Raw genomic sequence first — 18,109 nt, forward strand, 5'->3', positions numbered from 1 at the left:
AGGCTGCTTCCCCATGTGTGCACACAACAGTGCAGTAAAAGGAGAGAGGAGAGGACTCCAGGGACAGCCAATCATTTAATGAACTGATTGAGGAGCAGCTCTTCCTCCGCTTGATTGGTGGCTGACCTTTGGGAGGGGGGGTGAAGTAGTCCCATTCGGCAGCAGGAAGGACAGGCTGCTAATAAAGCACTGAGTGCTGCCGAAGTGACAGGGGAGATTATATGAATTATAACATAAACTATTTGCCTTACGCTTAATCAAATGGATATTGAATCATGTCAGAACTTTTGTTTAGTTAAAGATGATGCAATTAGAAATTCCTCTCAGCTATTAAAGGAAGCTGATCAGCCACCAAGGTACAACTAAAGCACAAACTGTTCCCTACATCTCTTATGACGCTCTAAAGATGGTAGCGACAGTTTTTAGCCACAAATAGGGCTAAGCTGCTTTTAGTAAAGATAGGAGGGAACATGAGAGAGGATGTGCACAAAGATTTGAATGTAGTTGTTGCATATGTCTTCTTGCTTTGAACCAATTCCCTATTGCTGTGGAAAATGCATCAACAGTAAACGTATACTACTCGGAAAAAAAGAGACATGCATTTGACACATGAAGAGAACCAAATGACCTCGGTTTTCCGTTACATGTGATCTACATTGTATCTAGAAAAGGTGCTCGTTACTGATGTGAGAATATGTATAATTAATAGTCAAAATGAACTGAAATAAGATTTACAAAATTGATAAAATGTCTTTATCCCAAGAGAGGTTCTGCTATACTAAATATTTGTTGGTGTGAAGGCTCTGAGTTGAGCAGGGAAAGATATGAGCAGAGCGGGCTGGAGCGTGGGAGCAGAGGGAACGCTCAGCTCTGTGAGCGAGAAGAGTGTTTCAACTCTCTGCCCCCCCTCCTCATGTGCCCTTGACCTTCACAATTTCCACGTTTGCCTAATTGATGGCAACAATTCACAGGGCACTTTTGTATATTTTCTCTTTAATATAAGTGGCACAAAGCGTTCAATAGTTTTTGCTTTGTTGAAGGATTTCTCTTACCTGACTTGGGGAAGCATGAGATAGTGGATGCTGCCGCTGTCCTTCTCTTCCACAGATGCCGGGTCAATGAGGTGACGCAGGTTTTGGTACATCATCTCCGTAATGAAAGGTGTGAAAGGAGCCTGAGGATAAGAACAGAAGCTTATTAGACTCTGTGGAATGTATTTCATTTACATTCTTTGTTATAAAGTCTAAAAGTCAAATGTAGCTCTAAAGATCAGACTAAAAACACATTTTAACTGTATTTCCTTTTCCTCAATGGAACAGCAGGTACATTTCTGAGGTAATTCCCTTCCATTTCAACCACGGCTAATTAATGTGTGCAGCTAACAGCTGATCTGTATTGATTCAGGTTAGGCTAACTGGCTTTTAGCGTGCATCTCTCCTACCATGCAAACATCTTTAATGTGTTATAAATAAAAACTCCTACTGCTCATGCATAATTCATAGCCATGCAAGCACACCTCTTCCATAACAGCATTATTTCTTAGTGCTCTGCATACACAGAGCAAAACCTCAACAAATGAAATTTCCAACATACAATCTCATTTCTCACCACACACACACACACACACACACACACACACACACACACACACACACACACACACACACACACACACACACACACACACACACACACACACACACACACACACACACACACACACACACACACACACACACACACACACACACACACACACACACACACACACACACACACACACACACACACACACACACACACACACACACACACACACACACACACACACACACACACACACACACACACACACACACACACAATGACTCACCATCAGCCTGCACATGGAGAAAAGAACACTGAAGAGGGTTTCCAGCGCCCACAGGCAGTCCTCAGTGCCACTCTCTCCCTACAAAGTTCACACACAGACACACACAAACACAAAGAGTCAGTCCCCTTGGAACAGTAAATAGATTAAAGTGCCTAAGCACGCATCAGCGCATGTATCCCCAATTCAAGTCGACCACATTTTGACCGGGAGCGCCACAAACTGATAGCTAAAAAATATCTGCGGATGATGACGAGACTTAGGGGTAGCTTAAATCAGTTTTCCCTTTAACTGTGTGTATGAGCTTAACAAAACAACAACAAAGACACAGGAAATAAACTTTAAAGAAGCATCGTCTGCATCTATAGAATTATATGACTCATCAGATCCTGGGAATGCATACATTTGAGTCATTAGCTTCACCTTGCATCAGCCTTACATAACAACAATGTTAACTCTAAACAGGCACTGATTCGGAGCTGTGTTCTCACCTTCAGACGGCGTCTGTTGGTCCTCACATACCAGTTGGTGAGCATGTCCACATACTTGACCAGGCGAGGCACGACGGTGTACAGGCGGTACACTGCAAAAATGTATTAAAGGCAATTGCACAAATGAATGTGGTGGGTGCACCCAGACTGTAGGTTATTGATGGGAAACACTCAAATAATCATGGAAAATTTGGTATCAGACAGATATATAGTTTTGCAAAAATGAATATTAAGCATACACACATAGGTCTAGGACCTAGAATCTAGGTCCTATTGTTTAGCCATTGTCTATATCAAATAATAACACCTGTGTTTGAGTGTGTGAGTGAGTGAGTGAGTGTGTGAGTGAGTGAGTGAGTGAGTGAGTGAGTGAGTGAGTGAGTGAGTGAGTGAGTGAGTGAGTGAGTGAGTGAGTGAGTGAGTGAGTGAGTGAGTGAGTGAGTGAGTGAGTGAGTGAGTGAGTGAGTGAGTGAGTGAGTGAGTGAGAGTGAGTGAGTGAGGGAATGAGTGACTGACTGACTGACTGACTGACTGACTGACCTTCCATTTCAGCCTTGAAGAACTGGATGAGCGACTGTGTGAAGGACAGAACCCATTTGTCCATGATGTTGTTGCTCTGCTTAGCCGTGCTTTCATTGTACAGGAACTGAATGTCTTCCTCCTGACGCACAAATACAGAAGCATTAACACCCACACACACAAACACACAGTGGAACGTTTCATTTATACACATTACAATTATCAACAAGGATGCACAAAAGAATTGAAGTGTAGGTAAAAAAAAATGTGCCTACCATCAGTGTCGTGCATATAAGACTTAGAATAGCTAAAGGAAAGTAGAAAGGGAATTTGTTCATTACCTTCTGTAACCGCTGTACGTTCTGCACCAGGAAGCGATAGGCGTTATACCACGGCAGGAAGACATCCTTCAACACGTCTCGCACACCATCTTCTTTGAAGCGCAGATTCTCTGCTCTCACTACAGGAGAGTTGATGAGGTACAGTCTGGAAAGAGGGGCAGCTGTTGGTGTGTGTGGCAGTATTGCTTTAATTCAATGTGTGCACAGGTAATAACTTGCTGGGTGTGGACACTGGAGATTTCTATGAATGAGTGAGGCTGTTTGTGTAAGTGCTCCACTCAAATTAAGAAATTCTTTGAGGACCAATACATAAATTGTGTTTTGTTTGTGTAAACATTGTGAAATTTGCATTTGTGCTGGAATCATGTGTTGTTGGAATGATTGGAAAAAAGGACATTCAGACTCAAAATGTAAATGGCAACAACAACTCAGAAACATCTGTGTATCAACGCGTTGTTTAAACAGTCTGAGCAAGAAAATATAACAAATCTGAAACTGTAATCTGACAGCAAACAAAGCAAGAAGAGCTAATCTTTGCTTTAAAAAAAAGGTCAATTTGTTCCATGTTTAACAAAACTACAACTTCAAAATGTTGGTTTGAATAATGATGTTGCTCATACAGATGCATAGAGAATGTTCAAAGTGGGTGAACTCGTTACATGATCACTATAGCATTATTATTGTCACCAATAAATGGCAAGCAATGAAAGATATGAAAGATATTTAGCTGTCAGACATATCTTGATCGGGTTAGATTCACCATTTAGTCTAAATGTCCATCATCAATATGTTCTGCACAACATATTAGGGCCAAGCCTTATTTTACAAGCAGGATTTCAGTAAAAAAATGATCTCTTCTCTTCAATCCAATTAAATCCACTGTTGAAATGACAGAAATTCAGAATAACGCATATCAATGTAATAGTTTGTGGCAGGCGTCAACGCGCTGGGAAAGAATGGTAAGAAAAGGTTTTTGAGGATAATTCTGTAAGAAGGCTAACATTATGCAACTTCAGGCAACCCAAGGCGATATTAATAGAAATCTTAAGATATAAAACACAAAATAAAATGCAGAACAGTCAGAAATATCAGGTAGTTAAATACCTTTGGGCTGCTCAAAATGGGCCTACATGAACTTGGACCGTAGCTGACAAAACACTCTTTAGTGTCTCACTGGTTCAGCTGTAAGAGTAAAAATACTCAGAAACTCACTGTACCATAACAGCTTTACTGCGAGTTAAGTTTTAAAAAGGCACAAAAGAATTATTGTATGTACATGTATACATATTTTAGAGCATTAAAACGGAATAGTAGCATTTCTCCTTTTATCTCTGCAGCTCACTCTTCATCAGTATATGTGTGAGCATATGGCAAAACTGCATAGTGCTTTATTCATTAGGACCATATGGCCATGGCACTCAACGCTCAGGGCGAGGGAGCGATTGTATGATGTATTGAATGACTGTATAAACATCATGTATATGAATGTGTGTGTACAGTATGCGTGAGTCTATTCTGTTTGTGGGACAAAGAAAGAGCCTAGATAAGTGTGGATAGCGTTTCAAACCTTTTAAAACCATGCCTGCTAATAACATAAGGTAAGTTAACCAACAGAACCCAGCCACCGGCACACACGCATTCAAGCATCAGAAACACATTGGAGCACGAAGCTAACCTGAGGGCATCGGCTCCATATTGCTGCACTATCAGTGTCGGATCCGGGTAGTTCTTCTTGCGCTTGCTCATCTTCTGTCCATCGCTGTAGGAGTGGGACAAGCAAAGGCATTAATTCACATCCACACGCATGCATGCTCAAAAGTGCACGTTAGAAACCATGCACTTGGTATTCAAATTAGTCAAGTCCTTCCAGGTCAGCAGACCTGCGAGCACAGTGCTGCATTTAGACCCCGGGGCTGAGGACAAATCGCCCTATTGTCGAGCAGCTCTAAGGCTAAATGTTACGGCACACAGAGTGCACTGGGAATAGAAACAGCAGAAAAATAGGGAATGAATGGACAGGTCAAGGAGGAAGGACACAAAGAAACATACAAAAGGAGTATAGCTCAAAATGTTTGAAAGTGACAGAAATGATAAAGTTTGCCGTTTCCTGTTTTAAAAAAAAATAAAATAAAATGGTAACAAATCCAATTAAAGGCTTGAACCAAACATGGACCCCTATTGAGTTTTGCCTGTGTAGCTATGGCGAGTTTAGGAAGTGACTAGTAATCGGAAAGTATCAAAGAGACGCACTGTTGGTTTTGATCTTTGCACAGCATTGGGTGACAGTAAGAAAAACACAGATCAGCCTTTATATTTAAGCAAAATGATTTATATCTGCAAATTAAAGGAAGATGAGGAAGAAGGGTTTGTTAATAAACCTCACCTAGCAAGGACCAATCCGTTAACGATGACATTCTTGAAAGGCGGTTTGCCGAACAGTGCCGTGGAGAGAACCAACAGGGTGTAAAACCTACAGGAGGATAGAAGGTTATAGTACACAAGGTCAGGGGTAAAGGTAAAGGTGTTTTTACAATGTAATCCTTGTATGCAGTAGAATCAAGAAAAAGTTATAGAATAATTAAAACTATACATTTTTATTCGGTCGTTTGCCATTATGATGCCATGATGATGATGCCATCTCCCTCACCCTCCACACTGCCCTCTCCCACCTGGACCAGAGGAACACTTATGTGAGAATGCTGTTCATTGACTACAGTTCAGCATTCAACACCATTGTGCCCTCCAAGCTCATCATTAAGCTCAGGGACCTTGGGCTCAACAGCGCCCTCTGTGACTGGATCATGAGCTTCCTGACGGGCAGATCCCAGGCAGTGCGGATGGGGAACATCACATCCTCCACGTTGACCCTCAACACCGGAGCCCCTCAGGGTTGTGTGCTCAGCCCTCTCCTCTACTCCCTGTTCACGCACGACTGCGTGGCCACACACAGCTCCAACACCATCATCAAGTTTGCTGACGACACGACCGTCATCGGCCTGATCACAGACGGCGACGAGACGGCGTACAGAGAGGAGGTCAGAGCCCTGACATCTTGGTGCCAGGACAACAACCTCCATCTCAACGTCAGCAAAACAAAGGAGCTGATTGTGGACTACAGGAAGAGGCAGAGAGAGGCACACACACCCATCACCATCGACGGGACTCCTGTGGAGAGAGTCAGCAGCTTCAGGTTCCTCGGGGTAAACATCAGTGAGGACCTGACATGGACACATCACACCAGGGTCATATCCAAGACGGCTCGACAGCGGCTCTTCTTCCTCCGCAGGCTGCGGAAGTTCAACATGGACTCCAGGATACTCTGCAACTTCTACAGGTGCACCATCGAGAGTATCCTGACTGGCTGCATCACCGCCTGGTATGGCAGTTGCACCGCCCTCAACCGTAAGACTCTACAGAGGGTGGTGAAAACTGCTCAGCACATCACCAGGACGGAGCTGCCATCCATGGAGGACCTCTACACCCAGCGGTGTAGGAAGAAGGCCGGTAGGATATTAAAGGACCCCCATCACCCCAGCAACAATCTGTTCTGTCTGCTGCCGTCTGGCAGACGGTACCGCAGCATCCGGACCAAGACCACCAGACTCAGAGACAGTTTTATACCACAGGCTATAAGACTACTGAACTCCTGAGCTGTGTGAATGTCTACTCACATCTGTTTATAGTACACACATACATATATATTATACACATCTGCCATACATATCTGTTTATAGTACACATATCTATATATTGTACATATCTGCCATATACATCTGCTATACATAATATATGCATCTGTCCATACCTCCTCATTCAACAGTGTAAAGTATTTAAATACTCTCAATGTATTCCACATATGTATATATTTCACATCCTCAAATCTTTATTGTTAATATTGTAAATATTCTTCTCTTTTTGCACTACTTTATTTATCTTTTGCACCATGCATGTTGAGTTGTTGGAGGAGCACGCGACATAAGATTTTCATTGCCAACATATACGCTGTATCTGCTGTGCATATGACCAATAAAACCTTGAAACCTTGAAACCTGATTTGATACTTCTCTATTAAACAAAGACTATAAATGATACAGGGTTTTAGAACACCACTCGTGATTTTATCTGTGTCCATGCATTCAATTCAAGCTCTGTCTTTTCAATTTCATCAATGAACCCAGAAGGGAAGGTCTCGTTGTCCCTACTCATCTGTTGACCTCTTTCCAGCTCTCTTTTCTTCCGATGCTTACCACCCCCTTGTCTGGTCAATGCCTTCGGCGATGAAGTCCGCTGGGAAAGTGTCCTCAAACTCCTTCCTGTTTTCAAAGGGGTAGTGGGCCTGGGCGTAGGGCATGCTGCCGCTCTCAAACCAGCAGTCGAACACCTCTGTGACCCTGCGCAGCACCCCCTTACCACAGCGGGACGGGATGGTCAGACCGTCGATGCTGGTCGGAGCAAAATGGAACAAAACGGGGAAATAAAAAATAAAAATAAGGAACAATTTTGAAGACAAATGGCAGCAATAACAATTTGACCAGGTCTGTTTTATTTTAGGGTTTTATTATTGCCACGGGAGCTTTTTGTACACTATCTGGATACAGGGGTCTATAGGCTGTTTGGCTGCAGTCCAAAGCAACGATTGTTTAATCTTTCCCCTCAGGGAACAAGGTTTAAGAAAAGGACTGTGGCGCTTACATTGTGCTGACACCCACTAGAATAAGCTTGGTTATTGCTTTGGATGAAAAACTAAAGTTCAGACACACGGACATGGATTAATTTACTCCATATACCGACTCCATATATGAAGCCCATGGACACAATCTTTGTTTCTTGGTTACATAGTATCAGGAAAAAAGATGAACCTATAAATTGTCAAGCTGCCCACTAAATGTAGTTTATATTCTTGTGCTTGGAAAGTTCCATTAGATGTATATTAACATCATATCCTATATATACTGTATATCCACATAAAGATGATTAAGCATTTGTTGAATTATTAGCACTCGGGCCTTTAAACTGCAGATTACACCTCTAATAATCTGCTGTTGGCCACTAAAGCTGCTCCGCTGCAGTACTCTGCTGCGGAGAGCTCTGCTCCTGGGCCCGTTTAGAAAAGGGAGAGTGTTAAGGAGTCATTTTCTCAAAGGAAGTGCACTGCTGAGTACATTTTGAGTAGTTTAAGATTGTGTGGGGTGTTGTTAAGATTTCGCTATCATTTTTGCAATGCGTGCCGAGCCATCATCTCTGCGAATGTTGGTTAAGCTTCGGCCCACTGAGTTGTAAGAGATACATACATCTTTAGCATTAAATTGATCCTTTGCATATTTTACAAACCCAGTTTAAAACATCTAATTAACTGCTCCAGAGCTAATCAGTCTCTTTCTTTGAGTACTTTCTTCTTTAATTTTAAGGATTGCTAAAGTGAGTGTGCTTTATGCTATAGATCACATCTGTTACAGCGTACACATATATTCATTATTTTAAAAAGCAATGTTTTTATTTTGTCTTGTTCTATTTTTCATCTTATTTCTCTTGCACTATTTTACAGTATTTATTTTGCATTGTTGGAGGAACCCAGGACATAATATTTCCATTGCCCAAACTACACTGTAGTTAGAGGTCAACCTGTCTAGAAGTCAGGAATAAGCTCCCTGTAAACACACAGGCCAAACATAGGGGTAGGACAAACCTCCTTCTTCGACCTCTTCCTCCCCCATCAATTAAAGATGTCCAAACCCATGGAAGTGATTAAAGGTAATTAGGGAAGAAGAGCGGAAGAGTAAAGTGATCTGTGTTTCACAGCACACGTCTGGTTCAGGCTGACAGGTCACATTAGAGAGGCCGAGGGCAGATGTAACACGAACAACTTCATACACACTCCATTATCTTTGTTCACCACCAATTGTAATCTTTTACTTTTACTTTGTTAATTTGTTTTATATTTGTTTATTTGGTATTTATAGTCCAAATAATGTTAGATCTGTTATAGTTTTCTGTTGATATACTATATTTATACATATGCACTTCTGTATACACAACCTTTAGATCATACCGCCCCGCACTAGAGTATAAGGTGTTCTATTTGACTCATTTTTGGAACTTATTTAGCACTATTAAGTTCATTTTCTCTTGCACTATTTGTATGTTGCATATTTTTGGGGAGCCTGGGTCATTTCTGGGTTTTCATTGTGTAGAACTGCGCTGTAGCGCCTTTGGTTTTTGATCCTTTTCAGCATTCTGGTTGTTTTTTTTAAAAAGTGTTCATTACATTTGATCTTGAACTTCACATACAGTGTAAGTGTATCTTTCCATGTAAACACGCACACGCACACACACACACACACACACACACACACACACACACACACACACACACACACACACACACACACACACACACACACACACACACACACACACTGAGGGTATCACAGTACCACAGCAGTCACACTCCACTGAGTACATGCTCAGGTGGTTGCCTGATAATCTGTGTGTTGGATCAGTGACTCACCTCTCCCGATGCAGATCAGTTACTTTGACTCCGGACAGTTCCTCGAGTTCAGCAATGGACCCTACACAAACCACCTGACGGAGAAACACACAACACACTCTTGAGCAAGAAAAGTCCTAAACAGCATTCAGGTAGACATTTTCAAAACATTTTTTAATAACAGATTTAGGGATTTCTTCCATGCATCCATTGAAGTGTTGGCCTCTAAAACCCAGTATCAGTGGAGCTACACTGAACAAGTAAAAAGGTTTGTTTTGTAATACGTGTTATGGACTTTAAAGATTATGTGGACTAATGCAATATGAGGATTCTTGGCAAGAAACTTAAATGATTCCTTCAAACCCATGGGAATTGAAGCCAGTCCTACACTTATTTAAAAGTATTTGTTTAAAACCTGCAAAGAATTCTGTATGCTACAGGATGTGAACAATTCTTACTACTGATACAAATATGTGTCCCAATTCAACATAACTTAAAAGTAGGCCTACTTTTACACACTGTGTGACTTTCCCATAGAAAGTACAGTATGGTTAAGTGTGTTATCTGGCCTCCTCAGAGAGTTAACCTGTAGGCTCTGCTCTAGTTTAACCAGAGCACCAGGTGACATGGCCCAGATACAGCCTGATGCACCACGGACAAGTACAATAAACAACAGTTTCTTAATACAATAGAGAAAGAAACATGTTCAGAAAACAGAGAGAAAGACAACACAGAGGTAGAATGATCACACTGCCACACGCAGAGATGCACACACATCGCTCACATCTTCAGTTTTTCGTGTGTGATTAGCCGCTGAGGAGTGTGTGAAAGAGGCACCAGGGAGCCTAAGTGTTCTGGAAACAGTCACAATGCTATTTCCAGCAAGCAGGTCGCTGGCTGTCCCTCTTTCAGCCAGGGGACCAACACCTCGTTTCTCAAATGCTCAAACAACCCAATTCTGACATCTCTATTCAGTTCAGTCTAGCAGGTTTGGCAATAAACACCCATAACCAGGCGAATGTTATACAGCCTGGCTGGCTTCTCCACGGTCTGCCTCTTTATCCTCTTCCATTTATCTTCCTCCCTCACTTCTCATCTTCCATTGCCCTCCTCCTAAACCCCTTCTTGTGTATTTCACTTCCTCAATTTCTTCCTTGGCTAATTTATGCTGTCCCCTCTTCCTCCTCCCCTTATTTTCCACATCTTCCCTCCCTTCCTCCCCCTGATCGCTGTTTGTCTTGAGGATCTATGAAGTCGCCTTAACTGGCATGAAGAGAAACCAACACATTTCTGTTTGTGTTTATTTGCTGTCTACATTAATGAATCATTCATGGGTTGAGTTTACGGAGTCACTCGGTAATGGTGCCTGAGGGGAGCTGACTCTGACTGCAGCGCGGAGTCACTTTCTGGTTTGACACCATGGTCAACTCACCATGAAACACCCTGATGGGAAGTCTCCAACACAAGCCTTCACACAGAATAAGGTCCACATATGCTAAATCATGTGAGTGTCAAAAAGAGGTCAGTGGGAAACATTCACTCAGGAGATGGATTTCTGAACACTTGCAGCAGACTAAAATTCTTTTTGGAGAGACTTTTTCTCCCAGACTTATTTCAATAGTTAATAAAAGTGAGAGTTATGTTCAACTTTTCAATTATGCTCTTGCATGCTCTGCCCTTATTGATTCGTGAGTGTTGCCAACCCTGAGAAAAGAGCAAGTGTCTTGGTATTTGGTCATGACACAGACTAATTGTTTGATCCCCGCAGAGTACAAAAACACATTAGAAGCATTAAGAACTCTATTAAAAGCATAACAAGTGTGTGGTTGTGTGTTTTCCTGACCTCCTCAAAGTCGTCGCTGACCCAGAGAGGGATCGGTGTGCCCCAGTAACGGTTCCTGGAGATCGCCCAGTCTCGTGCGTCTCTCAGCCAATTCCCGAAACGCTTCTCGCGCACAAACTCTGGAACCCTGAAGAGACAGAGATATTATGAATTGGGAATTAGTTATTCTTAAAAATGATAAAGATGATTTTAACAACAATATTCAGGTGTGTATGTAGGAGGGAAATCAACATTTGCCAGAGACAAATATTGCAATCAACTCTTGTTTTAATCTCTTTTAACAGCCTTTTGCAACTTGGACTTTTTAACAATTTAACCAGGTTTATTTTCTGCAGGGTTCATCACGTACACATTAAAAACCTTTTCCACACCCAGTAGATTGCATTTTAATGTTCATGTCATAAAATCTAAAGTCCCGAAATACAAAAGAAAACAGCAGGGACAGTGGCCTCAAATTATTGGATATAACCTCATTCTTTCAGTACCTGCCAGCTGTAAATATGCATTCGGGATACATGGCATAAATATACAAGTACCCATAGATAGATACATCAAATTATACATTTATTTATGTTCCTTTAAACTTTACACTTGCTCTTTATAAATTGATGCTTCTTCTAGCTAACGTAGTAGGCAGTAGCGACAGTTTGAGAGCCCCTATGAGAGCAAACCAATCTATAGTATGTATGAGTGGTTAATATTTCTCAATGCTTTTTAGGACCTACAGATACCGTGCTAATTACATTTACAACGAGAATGACTATAATGTCCATTATATTCCTATAGAGCTGGATTATTTGCCTTTGCTGCTTTGTTTTAGCCCTAAAAATAAACGCTGCACTGCTCTCTCTATGAAGCTCATCGGCAAAGGTTAACATTCCCTTCAAGGCATCTCCCTCCTCTGCACCCCTTTGCTGCTCTCTACTTTTCCCATATTGCCTCGACCGATTTCTAGCTTTAATCCACTATCTCACAATCTCTCCCTCTCTTGCTGTGCCAGGCCGTGTTGCTCAGCAGAACAGAGCAGGGGGGGTATAAATCGTCGTCTGGATCCACGCGCTAAGCAACGACTTCATCAATTCCCATTTGGAGGAGGCATTTCTATTTAGACCCCTAATATATCAATTTAATGATTTTTTTTTTACTGCTGCTGCTGCTACTCACCAGCCCCCCTCAAACACTCCTCCACCCATTGCCCTCCAACTCCTGCTTCGTGCTAAATGTAGAATTAAAGTGTGCGGTCTTGTGCTCGAGACGCACAGGAGGAGCCATTTAACATGTTCAGGCTTCTATTATAAGTCAGAGATGCTAGGGAGGGAGACAAGAGGGAGACAGGGGTTGTGGTCAGGACTGAATGGGTGGTGCATGATGGAGGTAAGGAGGATGGAAAAGTAAAAATAACTGACTGAAAATGAGAAACCAATGAGCATTACGCAACAAGTATAATATATGACTGTTTGCTAAACCCCTCCTCGTGAACAGCTAGTTTTCACTCATGGCTTTGTGACAGGCAGGTCTGTCAAGCGTTGGAATGATCACCTGATGAAGCTGTGGGTCTTTAGTGAGTGTGGCACTCAGGACAGGAAGAGTTTGGTTGGTACTTTGTTTTTTCAACCCTCTCAGGTGTGTGTTTGTCTGCTTTAATGTTAGCACAATATCCTAAATCTGCAACAGTTGCCAGGTCGAGAGAGAATGAGAAGCCTTCTTTTATCTAAAGGGGTTAAATCAAGGACCCATTGTTTTAAATAAAAATGCCAAGAATGAATGAGCAAACTGTTGGTTTTTAATCAAATAGACAACAAAAAAAAAAGACAGAGAAGAGAAAAATCCAATGGAGCAAATATCAAAAGTTATTTTTAGGACCAATCACTCAACACCCACTTATGGTCAAGAAACTACGCTCTGAAATCAGGCGCCAGTGACTCAGCTTCCTGCACCTTCAGCCTGAAAAAGGGACCAGCTCGCCCTGCAAGCACTCAATAATTTGGCCCTTAATTTAATCAGCAAGATAGAGAGAAATGAGTCTGAACTTGCTCAATATATACTTAGCCTGGGTCTACCCAATGCACCATTTAAGGAATGAGGGGGGGAAATGAAAAACACACTTTAAGAATATGGTAACGAGCACTTTGCTTTCTCGAGGATTCTTTTAAGTGTCACACGACTGAACATGAACTTTATAAAAAGTAACTGAGCCCTACAAGCAGACAGACACACAGACAGATAGACAGAGACAGAGACTCTTCCTGAAATTAAAACTAAAGTACAAACTTGGAGTCCAATCAGAAAAGAAAAACAATCCTCTTTTAAGAAAATGTCATAAATAATGTTGGAGAATAAGCTTAATTAGAAAGCGCCATAGGAGCATCAACCCTGCACCCACACAGACAGTGAGGGAATGTGTGTATGTACTTTAAATTGAATTTCCTGAAGGCTCAACAGCTTTATATATTACAAAAAATGTTAGATTAAATAAACAGTATAAAGGAATAAAGTAATACATGTTTCATTATGTCAACAAATATCATATATTTTTCTGCATTATATCGCCCGAACGATTAGAAATTTGGTGGGGGTGAAAATTGCAGTTTTTTCTATATAATATTACATGTAATATCATGGGGTTTGGATATTTGCAGCTGATAGAGGATCTCACCTTGGGCACTGTGAACTTCTGATGGCCTTAAGTAGCTATTTTGTGAGATTTCATATACCAATTGTTAAGTAACAAAATCTATTCAATCACAAAAATAAATGCCATATTCTACATTACAAAAGCACAACAACATACTTTACTGTACAATAATGTGTAACATGCAACACTTTTGTCCCTCAGATAAGGAATATGGCCTTTACTGTAATGTGTGCGTTAGTGCTGGTCCCTGTGTACATGTGTGCGTCTCCAGCTTCCTGGCGGCTAGTCATTCATCTCAGTGTGACAGTCCCATTACCAGAGGCAGCTACTGTGGCTCAGAAAAAGAGCATTGGGAGCACCAGGGGTAATACCATTTAGCAAAGCCATCCTGCTGATGCTTACTTTTGCACCACATTCTGCCTTTACAATTAGCATCATGCTAATGTTTTCTAGAACAGATCAGTCCCATGTGCATCATAATGAAATGCTTTATGAGGTTTTTTGTTTTTTACACCATTTAATAACAAATAAAGGTTTAAACTATGCTCAGCAATAGAGCGCTGTCCTGCAGAGACATAAAAACGGCAGAGTCATGCAGATTCATGGCTGTTATTGTGTGGAACTGTAACAGCTTGTCATTTTTAGATCACTTGATGCTAAGCCAAGCTGCCAAGCTAACTATCACCTGTCTCAAACAGCTTACCAGTAGCATTTGTCGTTGTTTTCCAGTAGTTTGTCCACCATATGCTCCACTCGTACAAACCAGCTAGGGACAGCTTTGTAGATCAGGGGCGTGTCAGACCTAAAAAAAGCATAAAGAGATTACATTTAAGATAAGGCTGCGACTTAAAAGACAGAAAATTGTATTTTTTATTTGGCCACTTGGCCCAACACACTGTCTTGGACTGAATTATCTGTATCATTTGACTATTGGTCCTTCATAGTGCAAGTCATGATCAAGTCAAAAGTATAACTTGTCCACAAGGTTGATTTATCACCAATTACCTGCAAAAACAACGACATTCCCATCAGTTTCAATCAAAAACCACAGTAAAACCGTTTAAATTAAAAGCCAAGTCATATCAAGATGAATGTGCTACTAATGTACACAAGGTCAGTAATAAGAAAAATGGTAAACTGTAAATCTCACTTTTTATTATCCTTATTGAATTAACTTGTTTGACTCTTTCCTGCTTCATGTCTTATTAACCTTTTTCTTCTACAACTCATTTGTGGTTTAGAGAATATTATTTTCAGGTTCAGTCCAAACCATAACTCCCTCGTCTACCTAACAGGTGCTAAGTGCTGAATAACCCAACTCGACCAGCCGGTGTTTCCTTGTGGCTTAGAAAGAACAGATCTGTACATTTACTGGTTTAATTAATCCAGCACAGGTCAGTCTGCAGCCACTTCAAGTGAGACAGTGATTTCGTTTGCTCAAATGTATGTGTGTGTGTGTGTGTTACAAAGTGATAATGTGGGACCTTGAGGTTACGTGCGTCAGAATGCCATTGGCTTTGTGGAATTATTCTGAGCAGTGACCACAAAACCTCTAATGACGTCCTGTACTAATGCTCCTGAGGGCGGCATGACTACAGAGAACCTCAAACCTCTGCTCTGAACTCTGAACTGCACATTGCCTTTCACACAAAATTAGGTTTGCTTGTACAGAAAATATACTATATGTAATTTATAAAGGCCTAACATCTGCTTTTTTTCGTGCTCAAAAGGGTCCACAGTAGTGTTGTCACAATACCAACATTTTAGTTTGATACCGATACCAAGTCAAGAATTTCGATTTTGATACTTTTTCCATATTTTTCTTAAAAGAGGGGAAATTCTTAAATGTCATTATTGTGCTTTATTTCAAACCTGGGGGAAAAATCAGTCAAACAAACTACTTATAGTAGATGAACTACATTATTCAAAAGTTTACATTAACTTTGAATAATAACACAGGCGAAATAAATGGAGTGCTCTCTTTTCCCTTCTCCCTCTCTCCCTCTCCGTTTCATGCAGCTCAATGATCCAGTAATGAGCGACCCAACAGTGAAGAACAAACCTATTTATAACTAGTTTAGCTAGTTCCAGATGTAGATAAGATAGTTAAGTGTGTTAGGTCTTTAACTTGAAGTAGCATACGTGTTTTGCTCCGCTCACCGGTCCCGTCACAACGGGCAGAGCTGCAGCGGTGATTATGTAGAGCTGCGTGTTCTCCGTCAGCAGAGATGTAACCAAAATATTTCCAAATTTCGTTTCTTGTGTCTTTTTTGTCAACAAGCCAAGGCGCATCGGCAATAGCACTCCCACTCGCAGCCATGCTCTCGTTTTGTCACATGATATGACAGCTAGAGCGTGCATAAGAGAGGGGAGGCACTGCAGGCACAGCTGCAGGGAGTGGAAGCAGAGCGCTTAACATACACAGGAAATACGGCTCTTATTAAAACAATGTCATTCTTAAAGTACCGATACTAATGAAATGGGGGAATCGTTGCTTTTTTAACAGCACGGTATCGCGATACCTTTCTAGTATCGGTGCACCGCGCAACACTAGTCCACAGTGGAAGACTGAGACCAAGCGAGTAATGTCACACAGCGTTCAAATGTTACAGTTTGATTCTGTCTCACCTCCAGCAGAAGGGGTAGTTATGTTTGAAGCTGCTGACATTGATGAGGCGACCGTTCTCTTTCAGCCACTTGATGATATTCTTGTCAGCATCCTGTAGTAAAAAACAATAGACATGACTTAAAAATGCAGCTACAATACAAGGCTGAATGTTTTGTTTCCCTGTTCTCTGTGGTCAAAGTTCCCAAATTATTAGAGTGTGATCAGAAGTGTGCGGTGATACATCTCCAACTAAACCAGACAGCCATTTCATAACGTGTAAAGTGAAAGCAAAGAAGGAGTTGAATATTAATAGGGAAAATTCAAATTGGTGAAAAATATTGGCAACCAAAGTTTACTTTATAAAGCCATTTTACATCTCACCATTTTTGTCATCACAATTAAATGAATAATTTTCAAGCTGCCTTTGCCACAAGAAGACCCTGATCACTCTTGATGCCCATTTCTCATGGAATCATTCTTATAATAATAATATCTTATTTATTAAACATGGTCATAAAATATCAGCAGTATTAAAAACCACATTCTCACTGAAACCTCATGATTGAATGCATTTCAGTGCTTCATTAAATATTTGAATAATGAATAAATATGTATTATTGTTTAGTTGTTTTCAAAATGTGTAAAAACATCACTAAAGTTGGACATACGTTTGTTCAGTGGTTTCCCTGCAACCTATGATAACATGTTTGTTACTAATTGGCCAAATTCCTTTTAATGTATATTTATTTTCTTCTTCTAGTTCAGAAAGGTGCATAATTAAGCTACACCATGGTAACACTACTAAGCATTACTGGCAGTTTGTTTCACAAGACAGAGCTAGAGTTAAGGAGAAAACATTTGTCCTCCAATCTATTATCCCTAGTTGAAATGTTATGATTTGTATTAAACGTTCACCTTCAGGTAGGAAAGCTCAGGATCCCTGAAGCCCTGTGTCTTTAAACCTCACTTTACAAAATAAAGAAGGTGAATTTGCAGCAAAGGTCAGTCTGCTCCTTCAGGTATGACATACACCATCCGAGATGTAGGGAGAAATTGGCCATTTTGTCATCCAGCTCATTGTATATGGCAAACAATCTAATAAGCAATCAGCCCTGTGCCTTATAACGCACTCTTTCATCCCCCTCTAACCAGACTCACAGCACAATTCACAGGAAGCTCATAAATATGACTTTTCACCGAGAGGTAGGGAGACTTTTGGTCGTGACCTCTTTGTAGATCGAGGGGTTTTTAAGTTTCTCAGCCAGGAGTAAATGTTGTTATGCCCTAACCCAGGTTCATTAAAACATGAAAGAAC

General features: G+C 41.0%; 1 protein-coding gene across 2 annotated transcripts in view; it reads right to left on the minus strand.

Moving 5' to 3' along the window:
* iars1 (isoleucyl-tRNA synthetase 1) overlaps window positions 1-18,109 on the minus strand; it is a 50,734-nt gene that overhangs the window by 14,849 nt on the left and 17,776 nt on the right. For both annotated transcript variants that reach the window (XM_063911076.1, XM_063911077.1), the window contains exons 12-23: window positions 16,815-16,906; window positions 14,890-14,988; window positions 11,552-11,678; window positions 9,730-9,803; window positions 7,469-7,663; window positions 5,605-5,691; window positions 4,897-4,980; window positions 3,222-3,366; window positions 2,902-3,022; window positions 2,362-2,453; window positions 1,874-1,951; window positions 1,053-1,174 (exon numbers count right to left, since the gene is read on the minus strand). In XM_063911076.1, coding sequence (XP_063767146.1) covers window positions 1,053-1,174; window positions 1,874-1,951; window positions 2,362-2,453; window positions 2,902-3,022; window positions 3,222-3,366; window positions 4,897-4,980; window positions 5,605-5,691; window positions 7,469-7,663; window positions 9,730-9,803; window positions 11,552-11,678; window positions 14,890-14,988; window positions 16,815-16,906 — 1,316 coding nt within the window. The remainder of the gene's footprint in view (window positions 1-1,052; window positions 1,175-1,873; window positions 1,952-2,361; window positions 2,454-2,901; window positions 3,023-3,221; window positions 3,367-4,896; window positions 4,981-5,604; window positions 5,692-7,468; window positions 7,664-9,729; window positions 9,804-11,551; window positions 11,679-14,889; window positions 14,989-16,814; window positions 16,907-18,109) is intronic.

Source organism: Eleginops maclovinus, chromosome 20 (assembly GCF_036324505.1).
Source record: "Eleginops maclovinus isolate JMC-PN-2008 ecotype Puerto Natales chromosome 20, JC_Emac_rtc_rv5, whole genome shotgun sequence".
NCBI classification, from domain to species: Eukaryota; Metazoa; Chordata; class Actinopteri; order Perciformes; family Eleginopidae; genus Eleginops; species Eleginops maclovinus.